Source organism: Vanellus vanellus (assembly GCF_965231255.1).
Source record: "Vanellus vanellus genome assembly, chromosome: 11".
Lineage (NCBI taxonomy): Eukaryota > Metazoa > Chordata > Aves > Charadriiformes > Charadriidae > Vanellus > Vanellus vanellus.
The window spans coordinates 5,495,440-5,511,571 of NC_138916.1; the positions used below are offsets into that span (position 1 = coordinate 5,495,440).

Here is a 16,132-nt window from a genome sequence, read left to right on the forward strand (position 1 = left end):
TGAAGGCTGAGGACCTGCCTTGCCTGAGCTGATGAAGGCAAATCTGTGTTTTGACAGACTGAAAACACATCCTAGCATAACCAAAAGGATCATCTGAGAGAAAGACTGCTGGTTCACTTCTCATAAGGGGTAGCAAAGTTTCCTGAAAGCATTAGTTATGCCAGGTAGTCAAGACAAAGACACAAAGACTCTTGTGCCAAGACTCGCCTAAAAAAAGAATAAAGAGTCTGATAAATTATAAATACACATGCACTGCACTTTTATCCTACTTCTTATGCAGCTGTTGGCTACAGGACACCAGGCTGGAAAACCTTACTGTCTGAATCGGTACAACCATCTTTATGGCAAGTCCTGAGGAAAAAAGTCAAGCGACCATTCGCACACCTCCAAGCAACCTACAAGGATGGAGCCTCACAGGCACGTTTGGCGTGAGAGCAGAAGAGAAGGGATTCTGCAAAGTACCACACAAGTATACCATGCAAAATGACAAAGTAACTACAATTCACTATTGACTCATTTGTATAATATGAACATTGAGGCTAAGTAAAACAAATATTCTATAACGCAGAGTATTTCCATATACTCCTCCTACTTTCTTCTTTTCCTTTTGGAAAGTGTTTCCATTGCTCTGGGAACTGAAGTGTTGTGGTTTAACCCAGGTTAAACTACTAGACCACAATAGGAGAGGGAAATTATAAGAAAGGTATTTGGTGCTTAGACAAGATGTGGGCCCTTCCATCACGGCAACAGAGTTTGCTTTAATTTCTGGATGTAAAATCTACGGAAAAAAAAAGTTGAAACAGCTAAAAGTTTAATCCCATGTAATTAAGAAAAACCTCTAAATGACTCACCTCACTCACAACCAGCAGCCCCTACATACATAAGATTAAACAATAAAATTTGACATCAACACATCTCAAGCATATGCCTTCTCAGACTTCCACAGTTAAACCAACCGATCTTGTTAGCAGAGAGACAGAGCAGAGGAGAACTAGGGCACCACTACGGGCACAGAATGTCGTGCGTGCTAACTAAAATCATTTTGAATTGAACACACATTGTAACAGGAAGTACCATCATATTGCCGAATCCACTTTTTGGAGAACATATAACCAAAACAGCCTGGCAGCTTATACTTCCGGAAGACTCAGGTGTACTCAATTAGGAACACTAATCTGGAAACCTTAAAACTTCCACTGGGCAGGGGAGCTTGTTTGGGAAAAGCACTGCATCCCTGCATCTCCCTCCACACCATGGTTGGGTATGCTCCATCGGTCAAGGAAAAAAAGTCAGAATTGTTAAAAGTGGAATGCCCCTAAGCTCATCATATATATTAGTTATGACTGCAAAACCAACTAGCATTGAGCAGCCCGCATGCGCTCACAGAGAAACCGAGCGCACACACGAGCGTGTCTTCAAGAACTAACAGATTAGATCTACATGACTGACCTAAAAGTAATAAAAGCAATACACGAGGAAGACTGAAGAAAACCCAAGTATTTTTATTTAAGCATACGTCAGCACTTTATGAACAGTTTCACTATTTCCTGCATTGTCAACGTTCCTGTTTGTAGATCCTTTGCTAAAAAAAATTGAAAGGGACTGGAAGAAACAAATTATAAGAAGGAAAACGTAATCACAGGAAAACGTAATCACAAATACTACCTATGGAATCAGAAGTATGCCTCAATTATTAGCAAGTTTCTTCAAGTTGAATAGTGTTGAAAATAATACCCTTCTGAAAGCAAATATAAAGGAAGGAAATGAGGGCAAATCCTACATTTACTGAATAAGGTAAGAAAAAGCAGCATCACATTTACAGTCCACAAGACTTCAAAGTGAATCGGTGAGAAAAAGCAATATCAAGGCACTAAGCAGTTCAAGAAACATCAAGAAAACGGTCAGAAGACAGACGTTTATGTTAGCTATCTCTTTAAAAGTATAAAGAGGTATTTTATATTTAGCACAGTACCAATGTAGGCTTTTTTTTTAACTATATAGCATTTATTAATGTTTACTTATTCTACCACAGATAGAGCAAAATACCTTTTTGGGTAAAATGCTTCTCAAGCCTTGATTAGCCGCTATTACCGATACAGCATTTTGAAAATGGTTGCAGAGAGAAAAGGAATGTGCCATTTTAATTATTTAGAAATATTTTTTTAAAACGCATAAAATCTGTTCTTTAAGCGTTAGGAATGCCAGCCATAGCTCATTTAGTCAATTGCATCTGCCTAAATAAAAATCTGTTTCTTCCCTGTGCAGCACAATAAATGTCTGAAGAGGGTACAGCATTTGAGTAACATAAAACAAGTCACACACTATTCCACCTCACCTTTAAATCAATTTCCTTCCAGTAAAGAGTCTACTCATTCTCTTAAGTGTGATTCTTCAAAGCCAGCACCTGTTTGGCCCTCCTAACCACTACAACCTCCACTGCAGTTCACCCCTTCATCCTGAAAACCGTACTTCATTTTATTTTAAAAGTGATCTCAAATACGAGTTGCTAACCATAAACCCCAAGTCCCGTCAGACTGAGATTTCAACTCAGCAACACCTCAGTGAAGAGCTTGAAAACTTCGTTTACGTTTAGTTCAGCAGGAGGTATTTTAAGGCTGACAAATCTTACAGAAATATATAAGCCACAGTAGTCTGTTTTGACACATCACATCTCATTGTCATTAAAAGAGGTTAGTGGGGCTTTGCACCACCAAATTTATAACGGAACTCACTTCTATCAAGGAGCCTACTCACTGAGGAGCTTCTAACCCTAGTCACTGAAGCGGCTGAACAGGATCACTCCCAATCTCCAACCCGAGCGCTCCTCGGATCCGCGCAGGGGCACGGGCGCAGCGGGGCCGGGCCGGGCCGGGCGCGGTCTGTCCGCTGCCCCCGCGCAGCTCGGCGGCGGCCACAGGCAGCTCCAGCAGCCCCAGCCCCCCCCCCCCCCCGCCCGCTGAAAACCCACAACGGAACGCGAAACCACCGCCCGCGAAAGCGCAGGAAAAACCGAGGAGCGGAGCGGCGGTGCCCCCGCCGGCGCGGCCTGCCGGCTGCCGCGCGGGGCTCCCTGCTGAGGCGGCCCCGCGCCCGCCATCGCCCGGGCAGCCCCGCCGAGCCGCGCCGCCGCCACCCGCGCAGCCCAGGCCCAGACAACTGTTGCTGGCGCCGGGGCCGCCGGCGGACCGGCTCGCATCCCGCGGGTGCCGGGCAGGGCCCGCGACACCCGGCCGCCCTCCGCACCGGGGGAAAGCCCTCCCCGGCCCGGCCCGCCCGCACCGCCGCCCCCGACGGGCCCCCCACCGCCTCCACCGCGGGGGCGGAATGGGCTCCCGCTCCCCCCCCACCCCCCGCGGCGGTCGGGGGCCGGCGACTGCGCCCCGGCGCTTCCTCCCTCGCGGGGCCCGTAACGGCCGCCTAACAGCCGCGGGGCTCCCGCCCGCTCCGGCGCAGCGGCCACGCACAGGCCGCCGAGCGCGGCACCGGGCCCGGGCGGCCAGACGGGCGGCGCCCCCCCCCACCTCGTCCTCACTCCCTCCCTCCCGCCCGGCGGCTCCTCTCCCGGCGGGAGGGCCGCGGCGGCCGGGACCCCTCTCGCCCGCGGGATGGCGGCGGCGACCCCTCACCGATGGTGGAGATGAAGGTGGTGTTGAAGGCGTCCTCGCTGAAGCGGAAGAGCAGGCAGGTCTTGCCCACGCCCGAGTCCCCGATCAGCAGCAGCTTGAACAGATAGTCGTAGGTCTTCGCCATCTTCCCTCGGCCTCGGGCTCGCCGCCGCCGCAGCAGCAGGAGGGGGCGGCCGCGGCGGGCGGGGGCGGGGAGGGAGGGAGCCCAGCCCAGCCCCGCCCCGCGCCCAATCACGGCAGGCAGCGCGGTTGCGTCACCGCGCGCCGGAAGTGCCCGAGCACGACGGGAAATGTAGTCTGCGGGCGGGGGCGGCGGGGGACCCACGCCTGTCTTCTCCTTCCCCTTCCCCTGGGGGCAGGAGGACCCTGCAGGCAACGCGTGGCTCTGCCGAGCTTAGCCGTCCGCCTGAACACTGCTCTCTGTGTTTCCATGTGAACGTATACCGTAGAATCCTTGAGCTTGGAAGGGGCCTTTCAGATCATCGAGTCCAACCATCAACCTAACGCTGCCAAAACCACCGCTAAACCATGTCCCTCAGCACCACCTCTACCTCTACTTTTAAATACTTCTAGGGATGGCGCTTCCTCCACTTCCCTGTTCCAATGTTTGACAACCCTTTGGGGAAGAAATTTTTCCTCATATCCATCTTAAACCTCCTCGGGCACAACTTGAGGCCATTTCCTCTTGTCCTATCAGTTGTGACTTGGGAGGAGAGACCGACCCCCTCCTCCCTACAACCTCCTTTGAGGCTGAGTTTTGAAAACCCGCACGCACTGACGCAAAGCGAGTTAACGCTGAAAGGGTTGGTTCTGAGACCTTGCACTCTCAGTGCTCAAATGGCAGTAGATGCAGGAGTTTTCTACACACATCCTGAATTTAACGACACTTGGAGCGTCACTATCGCTAGGCAATCAGATGGACTCATTCTACAAGGGAATGGGCTAAATTCTTTTTGGAAACCAGCTAGATTTGTAAATAGAGTCAAGCGACACAACAAATAATGGCATAATACTGCACATCACCAATAAGCACGGGTGAAACGCGAGTGCGTATGTGGCCTCAAATACGTGTTGCTTTGGGAGTGCCAAGGAAGGAAGAAACTGTTGTTCACACAACAGAAAAAATATTATCACACAATCTCAAGTAGCGCTACAAACGTGGGTATCCTAGAGCAACATGTGGTTATTCTAGAGCACTTCAATAAACACTTTTCTCCTTCTTTTTCCACTGATAATTACCTCTTGGTGTGAGGCTGCCTCATTATGTATTCATTACTCTGTGTTCCTCAGAGGATGTCACAAGGCACTTTAAAAATAAATAGCATTACTGGAACACCGTAAAATGACAGCAAAGACCTACTGCTTTAATTTAATTTAAAAATTGTAGGCTTTACAGAAGCGATAAACAGAAATCTCTAACGCTATAAATCACTACAACAGTTCTCACGTTCCCCCTGGGAAAACAAAGGAAAAAGAGCCGCCTTCCCCAAATCACTCACAAAGGGATTGTCATCCTGCAGAGCCTGAGCCACCATCTTCCTTTTCAGCCCTCTCCAGGCTTCCCCTCCCCTCGGTGTGGACCAGCCCTTGGGAACCTGCTGGCCAAAGCACCGCTCCTGCTAGTCACCCAGTGGGTGGGTGTTCTGCCCAGCCTGGAGCTCCTAGTTATTAATTATTCCAAATCTTCCTTGTTAAGGGTCTCGGTTTGGTGGTGTTCCTGGCCAATATACATTTGTGATAACAAACCGCCACAATTCCAATGACAGATCTGAAGTAAATCTCTGTACAAGGTGAATTCAGTAAGAGCTTGTCATGAATGCTCATCTAACTTCCAGTTAATTGTATCAAAATCTAATTTTATATCATAGATGCTGTGTTGTGATTCAAGTAAAAATTTGTTTGTTTGACTGAGACCTCCGGGAGACCAGGATATCATCTGATAGAGCAGAATCAAGGCAGCAAAACAAGGATGGGGGGAATTGCTGGTTTGTTTGTTTTGGGGTTTTTTTTTTACACACTTGGAGATGTCTGCCCAGTTCGGGGTGGAATTTGGAAACACGGCTGCTCGGTTCATTTTTGTACTGTATAATTAGCAGTTGGGCTGTTTAGATGATTAGATGGGTTGTTACTTATTATAAGATTTAAGTTTATAAATGATAATGGCAACCTGACACTGAAGCAGTCAAACCAAATTGGTTAATTATTTCAGACTAGCATTAATAATCAGATTATAGGAAACGGCAAATGAAAAACTAATCTCTGAAACATTTCCCTGTATCTGTATTTTCAGAGACATGAGTTGCTATGCACTGTAATTACAGCCATACTGAAGATTACTACACAATCATATTGCAGCATTGAAGAGAGTAATTTTGGGGTTAACATTCACTCTTGAGTTTTATGGAACAAATAGGCTTCCATATGTCTCTGAAGCAATACGTTTCAATCGCCATCTGTTACTCAAGAGCAGTTTTATAGAAAAATAATGCAAATTACTTCCCTCTTTAATTACACTAGTGCTTTGCAATATTGCATGCTGTTCTTATTTGGAAAAGTGCCAGTTTGCCAGATTCAAGGGACAGATGTTTACTTAACCATGAACTTTAAAAACAAGATATAAAAATTAAGAGTTACATTTTTTGATCTTCTAGAAGATGGAAAAACTGTAATTGTACAATTGTATACCTTGCAATATGTTAGTAAAACTTTGAGGAGTACTATCAAAGCCATTAAGGCTCAATAACCAAGCTGCTACCTGTTCCATGAAAATACTTCGAAGCCCAGTCGCACTAAATTGGAACTGGCAACATTTGTTTTATACTGCATTACAGTCAAATAGATCAACTACAATTAAACATTTCGTTTTTTTCTGATATGGGAGAACCACTGAGGGGAACACTGAACATGTAGGAAATGGAAAATGTTTGATACTATGGTTTAGCTTTTGTCGCTATATAAAAGTGGATAGCACTGTAACAGCGTGATGCTGATTTGTACATTTCAAAAAAGCAGGATTTTAAAACCCTTTACAACATCTAAATGGCTGCCCTAACAGTTTTGCCCGAATACCACAGTTGAAGCTCATGCAATAAACTGATGTTGAGTTTCCAACCAAGATACGGCAGAATTCCATTAGTCACTAAGGTGTATGTAAAGTGCATCTGTTAAAGCACTCAGCTTAAGAAAGGCATCAATACAAATAGCAAAATGCAATTACTCCCTCTATTCATATGCAATAAACAATCTTTAAATATGCACTAAATAATCCAGAAAGTACTTGTAACTAGTCTATCAACACCTGCATTTTAAAGAAAAAAACAGATTCCATTCCCACTCTCATTTTTACTTTCTCAAATGATAGATATCATTACTTCTAGCTTTCAAAAATCCTTTTTCCCCCTTAGTTCAAAGGTGAGACTGTTTATGTAAAAAAAATGTGTGAAAATCAGTCTTTAATCAAACTCTTCTGTTCAATGCATACGAAATTGTAGGAAATTCTACATCTTAATTGTTTAAGTACAAGGTTTCAAAAAACCCAATAGAGTTTAGAACATGGTAGCACCAGGATCCTGTTGTTTTGGCACTAATTCGAATGTACAGGTCCAAGTCCTACAAAAGCTAATCTTATGAGGCAGTCTTGCTCCGAATGCCACCTAACCACAAATCATTAACATGAGCTTTGCTCCTTAGCTTTTGGACTCTGCTAGCTAATATGATAATATTTTTGATGTATATCTTTAATAACTCTGGTTTTGGCAGATGCCTCTACAATTTATTACTGTCTGATGACCATCATGTGACACTCCTTTAAAAAAATGTCACTTAATCCCCAGTTCCAGGAAATACGTCTTTCACTGCAGGTAGATACTTCTCTGCTCGCTCTACACTTTGTCTTAATGCAGGATATGACGCTAGGTCCTGCTTTTAAGTCCTAGTTTTAAGAAGATCAATGCATAGGTTTGATTTTTTTGGTCTTTACAAAGAACATTACTCTCCTTTACTCTAGTGATGTAAATATATGAATTTTCCATATATACGTGCTGCAGAACTTTATATAGAAGAGGTTAAATCAAGTAATTATTAAAAAAAATAATACTTAAAGTAAGTATAGTTCAATTCCAGAAAGGAAAAGCACCGTAAGACTCTTATTTGTAAGTTCCATTAATTTCAAGATTTGCTATTACAGTAGTGCTAAAAGCGTACCTTCTTCAAGTTCCAGTGCTAACCTAAGCCATCTCAGCATAAGTACATCTAAACCAAATGACTACATACCATGGTTGACACCATTAATTTATAATAAATTTAAATTATAATACTTAATTCTGTAGTACAGGCAAAACCAAAGGCAGACTACGTTCCAGATCAAACACACCACTTGAAGTGAAGCTACTTACTTCAAGCGCAGCTTAGAGCTGCTAAGCGTATGGAAACCTAAATGTTCCTAATGACAGTACTACAAAGACACCCTTCCACATTTTAGTATTCTAGACAAACCACTATAAGCATTATTGGGGTGAACTTCTTTTTTTTTTAAATCATTCCATGCTCACTTCCTCAGTGACTACAGTCAGTTTAAACGAGGTTTTGTAGTACCCCCTCCTGCAAAGCTTGTATTCTCACAACATCAGACAGCAAATCCTAAGGACCCACCCAAACTCAGCTGCAGGAGGCCACAAATGGAGCAGGACGAGCAGCACTGGGCATCAGTGAGCACTCTGCTGCTACCTCCCTCCCAGCAGGGAGGGCTTGCTGGCTGCACCAGCCCAGCAGGAGACCACCACAATGCATGCCATCGGAGACACAGATTCAGCTTTTAAACAGCAAGAGACTGCCACTCGCAATGCAGGGAAAAAAACCCAACTGTCATTATGTTGTGTTTAAACATCTTCAGATCAGCTTTTGGAAATTCTCTGTTGTCATTCTAGCAGACAGATAATGTTTCTTGTTCTTTTCTCTAAAATGAGATCAAAGTCTTTGCTGGGAGAAGGCTGGAAAGGGGAAGTCATTCTCTTAGACCTCAATCTCTCTCTGTCTCTGTAGGCCACACCACTGTGGTACAGATTGCATTTCTCTCCTCATTAACTCGCAACTTAAATTCAGTGCTGCGTTTCTGTTTTCTAAAGAGTATACTTCAAAAAGAGCTTCAATCATAAGACTGAAGGTAATGCATTAGAACTGACTCATTCAGGAGGTCACTGAACTACAAGCAGTTATGAAAAGGAAATGAATCTCCAAGTAAAACCAAAATAGAGAACCAAACAGAGGAATGTGTCCAAAACACATCCTGTTTTCAGATCATCCTGTGTGCCCCTCCTTCCACAGAAACCAATTTTTAATGTAAACTGTGACTCTAAAGTCTTCCTCAAGCACCAGATGCTCCTTGCGGGAGAGACATTTAAGAAGGGAAGGCTAAGTGAAGGAGGGCAGCGCTTTAGAAGTTCTGGTTTTTTGTTGGTGGTGCTTTATACATTGTGAAGGTATTAAACAAAGAAAAGCATAATTCTTCAGATTCTGAATCAACAGGCTTAAAAGATTCTCCCCTTTCCCTTCTGCTTGCAGATAAATAACATACAGTTGAAAAAGACTGAAAGGTAGTAGGAACAGCTAAGACTCAAGAACTGACTCTGCGCTGATAACTGGTTTATGTTCCTAGCTTCACAGGACAACACGCAGAGGAAAGTGTGAGTCAGAGCCTTTCACATTAAATTCCCCATGATATAACATGAAATACTTCCAAAATACCTCTATGTGTGCATCATCACCACTCCAGCGCATAAGGAAAAAAATGCTAATGTGGCATCACAATGGTACAAGACAACGGTTGTGATGGTGAGTAGAGGAAAACCAATACAATGGCGTGGAGCACTACAACACATGGGTCTATTCTTGGAGAATAATTTAGGGTTTTGGTGTGGGAAGAAAGTATTTTGAAAGTTGTGTACAGTGTCAGCACTGGAAAGGCCATCCCAGCTTTGAGAATAATGTCAGAAAGATATGCCTCTATAAAAACTTCCATCTTCACTTGTGCTCATCGCAAACTTTTAAAATAATTTTTGCTAAATGCACCAGTTCTCTCTTCAAAAAGGATGTGGCTGAACACGCTGCCTGTTGCACATTTTGGGAGACTTTTCATGATAAGCAATTTTCATAAGGTCTATTTGTGCCACTTACTGGACTTCCAGTGAATTACACTTTTAAATGTCCTGGGCTTGATTAAATTAAATCCAAGAGTCTTTATAGTTTATATTCATGATTATTTTTGTTGACTTATGGAAAAAACCCCACTCGACCTCTTACTAAAAAAATTGATAAAAAATGTTTTTTTCATTCCCACCATCTGCAATATTTTTATTTCTCATAGGTTCTCTAAATTGGTTTAAACACATAAACGATAACTAACAGAAAACCTTCAGCATTTTTCTTTTTGACTGGGGTGGCAAACTGCAAAAGAACAGGCACATAGGTACAACTTCACGCAATGGGTCATTCAGTATGAAACGACATACGAGCAACAATTTAGTGAGCATCTAATTTAAAAGTAGATGGGACTTCTAGATTCCATTTATTACCTGAAAATACCCGTGTCATGTATTAATCTGTTAGTGGGAAAAACGAGCCGATTTTTTGAAAAGAGAACTGCACTCATACGAAGACTCTTGTCTTTCTCTGGGCTTAATCAGTTTTCCAACGCCAGCGAGGGCGAGCAAACGCCGTCGTGGCCATGACTGAAGGCCTCGGGCTGCTTTGTCCTGCAAGTGCCATCCTGTCCGTGAGAATCCAGTAGGCGCGTTACTGTGACCTGCTGCCAAAACCCTCCACAGGAAGACAACCGCCTCGGGCCTACACCCCGCACCCGTTTCCTGCCCAACTCACGGCAACGAGGCCGAGTGAGGCGGCGGCAACGACATCACGGCGCAGCCGCAAGCACCGCCCGCCCACCCACCCACCATAGAGCCGAGTCCGCCGGGCGCCTAGAGCAGCTGTGGCCCCGCGCCCGCCGGAAGCGGACGGGAAAGGGGCGGGCCGGCGGCGGCGCGAGGCGGCGAGGCAGCAGCCATGCCGGTGAGTTGTTTACTAGTGGCGGCCGGCCCTTTCCGCGGGGCAGAGACCGGCTGGAGGGCCCGTCCCCGGCTGACACCTACCCTCGGGCCTCTGGGCCGGGGCGGGGGGCTCCGCCTGGGAGGAGCCATCCCGCTACCGAGGCCATCGGGGCGGGGGGCAGCGGGGAGCGGCAGCTCCCGCCTCACCGGCAAACGCCGGCACCCCTCCGGCGGCTGGGAGGGCCCGAGAGGGGTCGGGCCGTCCCCGTCGCCCCGAGCCCTGCCGGGGAGGTCGGCTGTAGCGCCGCGGCCGTGCTCGGGAACGGGCCGAAGGCGGCGGCTTCGCGGCGTGCGGCTGTCCGGGCAGCCCGTGCGCCGTTTAACGCGCTGCCTTCTGCCTCTTGTCCCGCCCAGCTGGCTAAAGACCTGGTGCACCCCTCCTTAGAGGATGAGAAGAAAAAACACAAAAAGAAACGTCTTGTGCAGAGCCCGAACTCCTACTTTATGGATGTAAAATGTCCAGGTAAAGATTTAAAATGTTTGTCTTGACACCAGAACAAAACTTATTTTGTATGAGGTTGAGCTTCATAAAAGGTCTGATTTCTTAATTGTTATTGTTATTATTATTTTTAATCTGAATGTGGTTTATCTGTTCGGTAGAGAAAAAAGTCTATATATTGGTTTGGGTTCTTTTAACAATAAAATTGTTTTCAGCCTTTTTCAAAAGTTAAACAATTGGGGTTTTGTTTTCTTTTTTGGAAGTCTGGCATGAGATTTTTTTTTTCCTTTATGAAATCCTGGCAAGTAGGAAAAAAAACAAACTCCCAGATTTGCATGTATAAGTGAGATGAAATGGATGCCTTAAAGCATCCCTGGCACAAGTTTCAAATAGACGACAAGATTGTTTTCCTCCTTTTCTAAGTTGGTTGATTCTGGAAGAGCAACCAGAAAAACTTTCCCCAAGGATACACACAGGTGTACTAGGACTTTACATAGAAGGTAAAACACAGACAACTGCCTTTTTTGCGTGTTACAGAATCACAGAATCATCAGAGTTGGAAGGGACCTCTAGAGATCATCTAGTCCAACTCCCCTGCTAAAGCAGGATTGCCCAGAGCACATTACTCAGGACTGCATCCAGGCGGGTCTTGAAAATCTCCAGGGAAGGGGACTCCACAACCTCCCTGGGCAGCCTGTTCCCGTGCTCTGTCACCTTCACCGTAAAGAACTGTTTCCGTGTATTTGAACGGAACTTCCTGTGTTCCAACTTGTGCCCATTGCCCCTCGTCCTGTCACTTGGAACCAATGAAAAGAGCCTGGCTCCATCCTCCTTCAACCCACCCTTTAGATACTTGTATGCCATAATAAGGTCTCCCCTCAGCCTTCTCTTCTCCAGGCTAAAGAGTCCCAGCTCTCTCAGCCTTTCCTCATAAGGGAGATGCTCCAAGCCCTTAATCATCTTAGTTGCCCTTCGCTGGACTCGCTCCAGCAGTTCCCTGTCCCTCCTGAACGGGGGAGCCCAAAACTGGACACAGTATTCCAGTTGTGGCCTCACCAGTGCCGAGTAGAGGGGGAGAATGACCTCCCTCGACCTACTGGCCACACTCTTCCCTATGCAGCCCAGGATTCCATTGGCCTTTTTGGCGACAAGGGCACATTGCTGGGCCATGGATAATTACTGTTAAGAAGTAAGCTGACATCTAGCTCACATCTACAGGGGTTATATTTAGGGTGTTGCTTGTGTCCCCTTTCCACAGATTTTCATTACTTTGGCTCAGAAAAATCTGTACAACCAACTTCTCTTTTATAAACTAAACCATGGGATCTTCCAGCACAATTACAGGAGTATGCTCTACCAGTGAGCAGCTTTGATGGGCACAGCTGCGTCCATATCAAGGCACAGAAATTATCAAGTGTGGTAACATCTCCTAGAAACTACTGCAGTATAAGAAGTTTATAGCAGTAAGCAAATGCATAGGCTGACTTACAGTAATGACCATCCTGACTAGAAGCGGGGAATCGTTGCTGTATTCAGGTTTTCTTACTCTTTCTTAGTAGCTTAGATTTCTAAGAAGCTCTGAGACATTGTCTTCCATCTAAAAGTGAGGTAAATTCATTAAAAATGTGTGAAAGTGTGGTTACTTTTAACAAATCTATGGTTGAAGGCTAAGCCACTAACTTATTTTTTTAAACTTTCTTCAAACCAGTGTACATGCACGCATATATACTGAGATACAGTTAACGTGAACATAACCAGTGACCTATGGGCCTATCTTCATTACTGTTGGATTAATTGGTCACGGAGTTTGAGGGATACACAGAGCAAAGCAGGGCAGCTTCAATGACGGAGTCCTAAGCACAAGGCACTGAAAATACCAGACGGCCTTATTCATCATTCAGTGGTGTTGGAAGTTGCTACCTCGTTACTGAAATGGATTGGGCTCATTTCCCTGCAAACCCCACAAAGTTAAAAACTCATCAACATGGAAGTTCATGTTCATGGGGGGGAAAACAACATTTGCTTGGGTTACATTTTTGCTGCTAGCAATTTTTTTTGCAAACAAAGATTTGTGCAGTTACTATTTGTGATTTAAACAAAGCAGAAATTTGTTATTACATCTAATAGGAGTTCTCTCTACCAACCAGTTCTCCTGTCAGACAGTTTTCTGAGACCTTCCTCACAACATGTATTCTATCTTATCTTGCTGAAAATGGCATCTATGCTCACCTTTGTTATCTATATCCACATCTAGATTAAATCCTCGTGGGTAATTAAAAATACTTTTCAGGGAAAAGAATGAAAGCAGTGAAAATCCCTTTGCCTAAGCCATGTATGAGAGTGATTTCATTCTTTCTTAAGTCATAGAATTTAGAGGTTGTTGACAAGATGTTGCTGGTACCCCTTGCACCTGGAATTAGTGAAGTTATTCTGTGCAAGTCTTCTCATTTAAGTATGATACCAGCTTTGTAGAATGTAACCAAGCACATGCCTTACGCGTATCAACTATTAATCAGAAAGCAAACACAGATTTGAACAGCAGTGTTTATATTCACAGCTGCCAGGCTTGGTGAACAGCAACGTTCTAGTATTACAAGTTAAATATTTCTCTAGCTAGATGGGGTCTTCTCTTCAGCAGAGAAGGCGAGTCTAGAACTCCTTGGCTTTTTCGCAGGAGACAAACTACAGGCAAATTAGGGCTTGTCAGCCATCAGGCTGCGTTCATTTTCATACGGGGAGCCATAACAATTTCAGTTAACTGACTTGCTTTCGTATGCACATTAGTAAAAGCAAGTACTTCAGACCTCAATAACAATGTTTTGCTTTGTTTTACTTGGTATGGTAGAAATGTCATATTTCTAATGAAATATAGATCCATTTTTGGACAAGTGTATTTAGAGTATCTGATTCAATTACACATACCATAAAAAAATCATGCTAGTAATAATCAATGGAAATTTTAATAATGCTCTTTTCCAGGATGCTACAAGATCACCACTGTATTCAGCCATGCTCAGACAGTAGTTCTGTGTGTAGGGTGCTCAACTGTCCTGTGTCAGCCTACTGGAGGGAAAGCCAGGCTCACAGAAGGTAAGGGGCAACGTTTAGCAGCCTAAATATTCCACTTGCATAAATGCATTTATGTATTTACAGCCTGCAAATATTTTAGCTTTGAATTTGAAAACTGATATTGGAATGTTTATTTTGCAAATCGCTTAGAGTTGGCTAGTAAAAATGTTGTTCATGGGCCCTGAATTGCAAGGTTTTTTTCAGACTCTTGTTTTTGAATGGCTATACAGATAGGCCAGGCAGCTGAACAGCTACATTGTGATCAAACACACTTGATTTTAGGAGGTTTGACTTGTTGTTTCCTTTAGCATATCTGTAATAAATACTACCCATTTAATTCTGAGCTAAGTTTACAGCGTTAAAAAGCACCATTAAAGGAGTAGGGTACTTTAGCCTGGCAAAAGTGATTCTGTGTCACTGCTAGTCAGTGATGGCTTGCTTGTTTGTTTTTAAACAGCAGTACTGTAAGGCAGCTCCCTGGCTCAAGTTGCTTAATCAACATTTCTTTTGTATAAATTGTAAGGGAACAAAATAACCACTGATAATTATATATAGATAACTGGTACAGCACCAGTGTATCTTGAAATGCGACCCAATGTCTGGGGTATATGAAAAGTACTGGAAACAGTTAAGGGTTTAAAAAAAAAACCAACCAAAGAAGAAATCCAGATTTTATTCATGTGTCCTTTAAAGGACAAAAGGTAAATATATATGCAAATTATGTGTAGTAGTGCTTGTGCTATATGGATGTAGTTTATATAAGGACAGAGTACCTGAAGTAAGGCTGTTGAGCAGTTGAAAAGTTATCAAAACTCCTAGCAGCTGTTTCAGTTTGGGGTTTGTTATCACTAAGGCATGGAACAGTAGACTGAAATTTTAAAACGCACCTGGAACAAAAGAAGTAATACACCTTAGCCTTATTTTAAGAAGAATTATAAGACAGCCGTGTTGTTCTGGTTGAGTTAGAACAAACTCAAAGCACTAAATCTTCACCTCTTGTGGTACATGAAACTTAAATTCATTGCATGAGTTTTCCTACTTAAGTTGGGTGAGCAATTTTCCAAGGCGTCTAACAACTTAAGGACTATTCATATCAATACTCATGTGATTTCTTCACAGGCTGTTCATTTAGAAGAAAACAACACTGAACACTTCAGCATGTGGTTTTGGATCTGTGTTCCTGAAAGCCTTATCAGTTTAAAAATGCCTATTAATACAACAATGTAATTACAGTTGATTTTGTAAAAATTACATGCTATTGCTGACTAATGAGCTGGAATCTCTTTTTCAATAAATGATTTGAAGTGCAAGTTTTTCCTGCAAGTTTGCAGACAACTGACCTCTATTTTTATAATTTTACTTTTAAACAGTGTATCGTTAATTGAGTGGTGTCACTCAATATAAAAACCTTGGACTTGCTGCCTCCTTCCCCTTGTTAATCATCAACTACAGCAGTGTAATGCATATGGTGAGGGAAACTGCTGTAAGAATGCATTTTGTGTACTTTATTACTGCAGCTACCTTAACTGCAAGGGTTAGGTAGGTTTAAAATGGATCATTTGCTTTCAGTATTGCTTTAGTCCCTTTACTATGTTGAATAATGTGGTGATAAATAAAAATATGAAGTTACTCACTTACGTTCAGCTGTTTTTCTGGAATGCATGTTTTTTCCCTTGCTCTAATCTGGTCTTGAAACTGCATTTGGTATTCTATACTGAGACTTCTATACAAAAAAAAAAAGTCTTTTGCAAAACACTGAATGCGTTCAGTATAGAGAAGGCATATGGTATATAAGCAACAGTAAGTCAGCAGACTACATTAACAGCTGTGAACGGTATCCAGTCATTAAAAAAAAATAGTACAGCAAAACCATGCATATTTTCAGTATTAAATACTGA

At 43.6% G+C, this 16,132-nt stretch overlaps 2 protein-coding genes across 2 annotated transcripts in view; one reads left to right on the plus strand and one right to left on the minus strand.

The window, feature by feature from the left end:
• RAB8B (RAB8B, member RAS oncogene family) overlaps positions 1-3,768 on the minus strand; it is a 28,312-nt gene extending 24,544 nt beyond the window's left edge. Inside the window, 1 exon segment of the mRNA XM_082488597.1 lies at positions 3,627-3,768. Within this exon segment, the coding sequence (XP_082344723.1) occupies positions 3,627-3,750 (124 nt within the window). The 5' untranslated portion in view covers positions 3,751-3,768.
• Positions 3,769-10,611: 6,843 nt separating this feature from the next.
• On the plus strand, positions 10,612-15,867 carry RPS27L (ribosomal protein S27 like). The gene is made up of 4 exons (XM_082489073.1): positions 10,612-10,688; positions 11,081-11,189; positions 14,145-14,255; positions 15,354-15,867. Exons 1-4 carry the CDS (start codon positions 10,683-10,685, stop codon positions 15,380-15,382), a joined length of 255 nt encoding a protein of 84 aa, XP_082345199.1. The 5' UTR covers positions 10,612-10,682; the 3' UTR covers positions 15,383-15,867.
• The last annotated feature ends 265 nt before the right edge of the window (positions 15,868-16,132 follow it).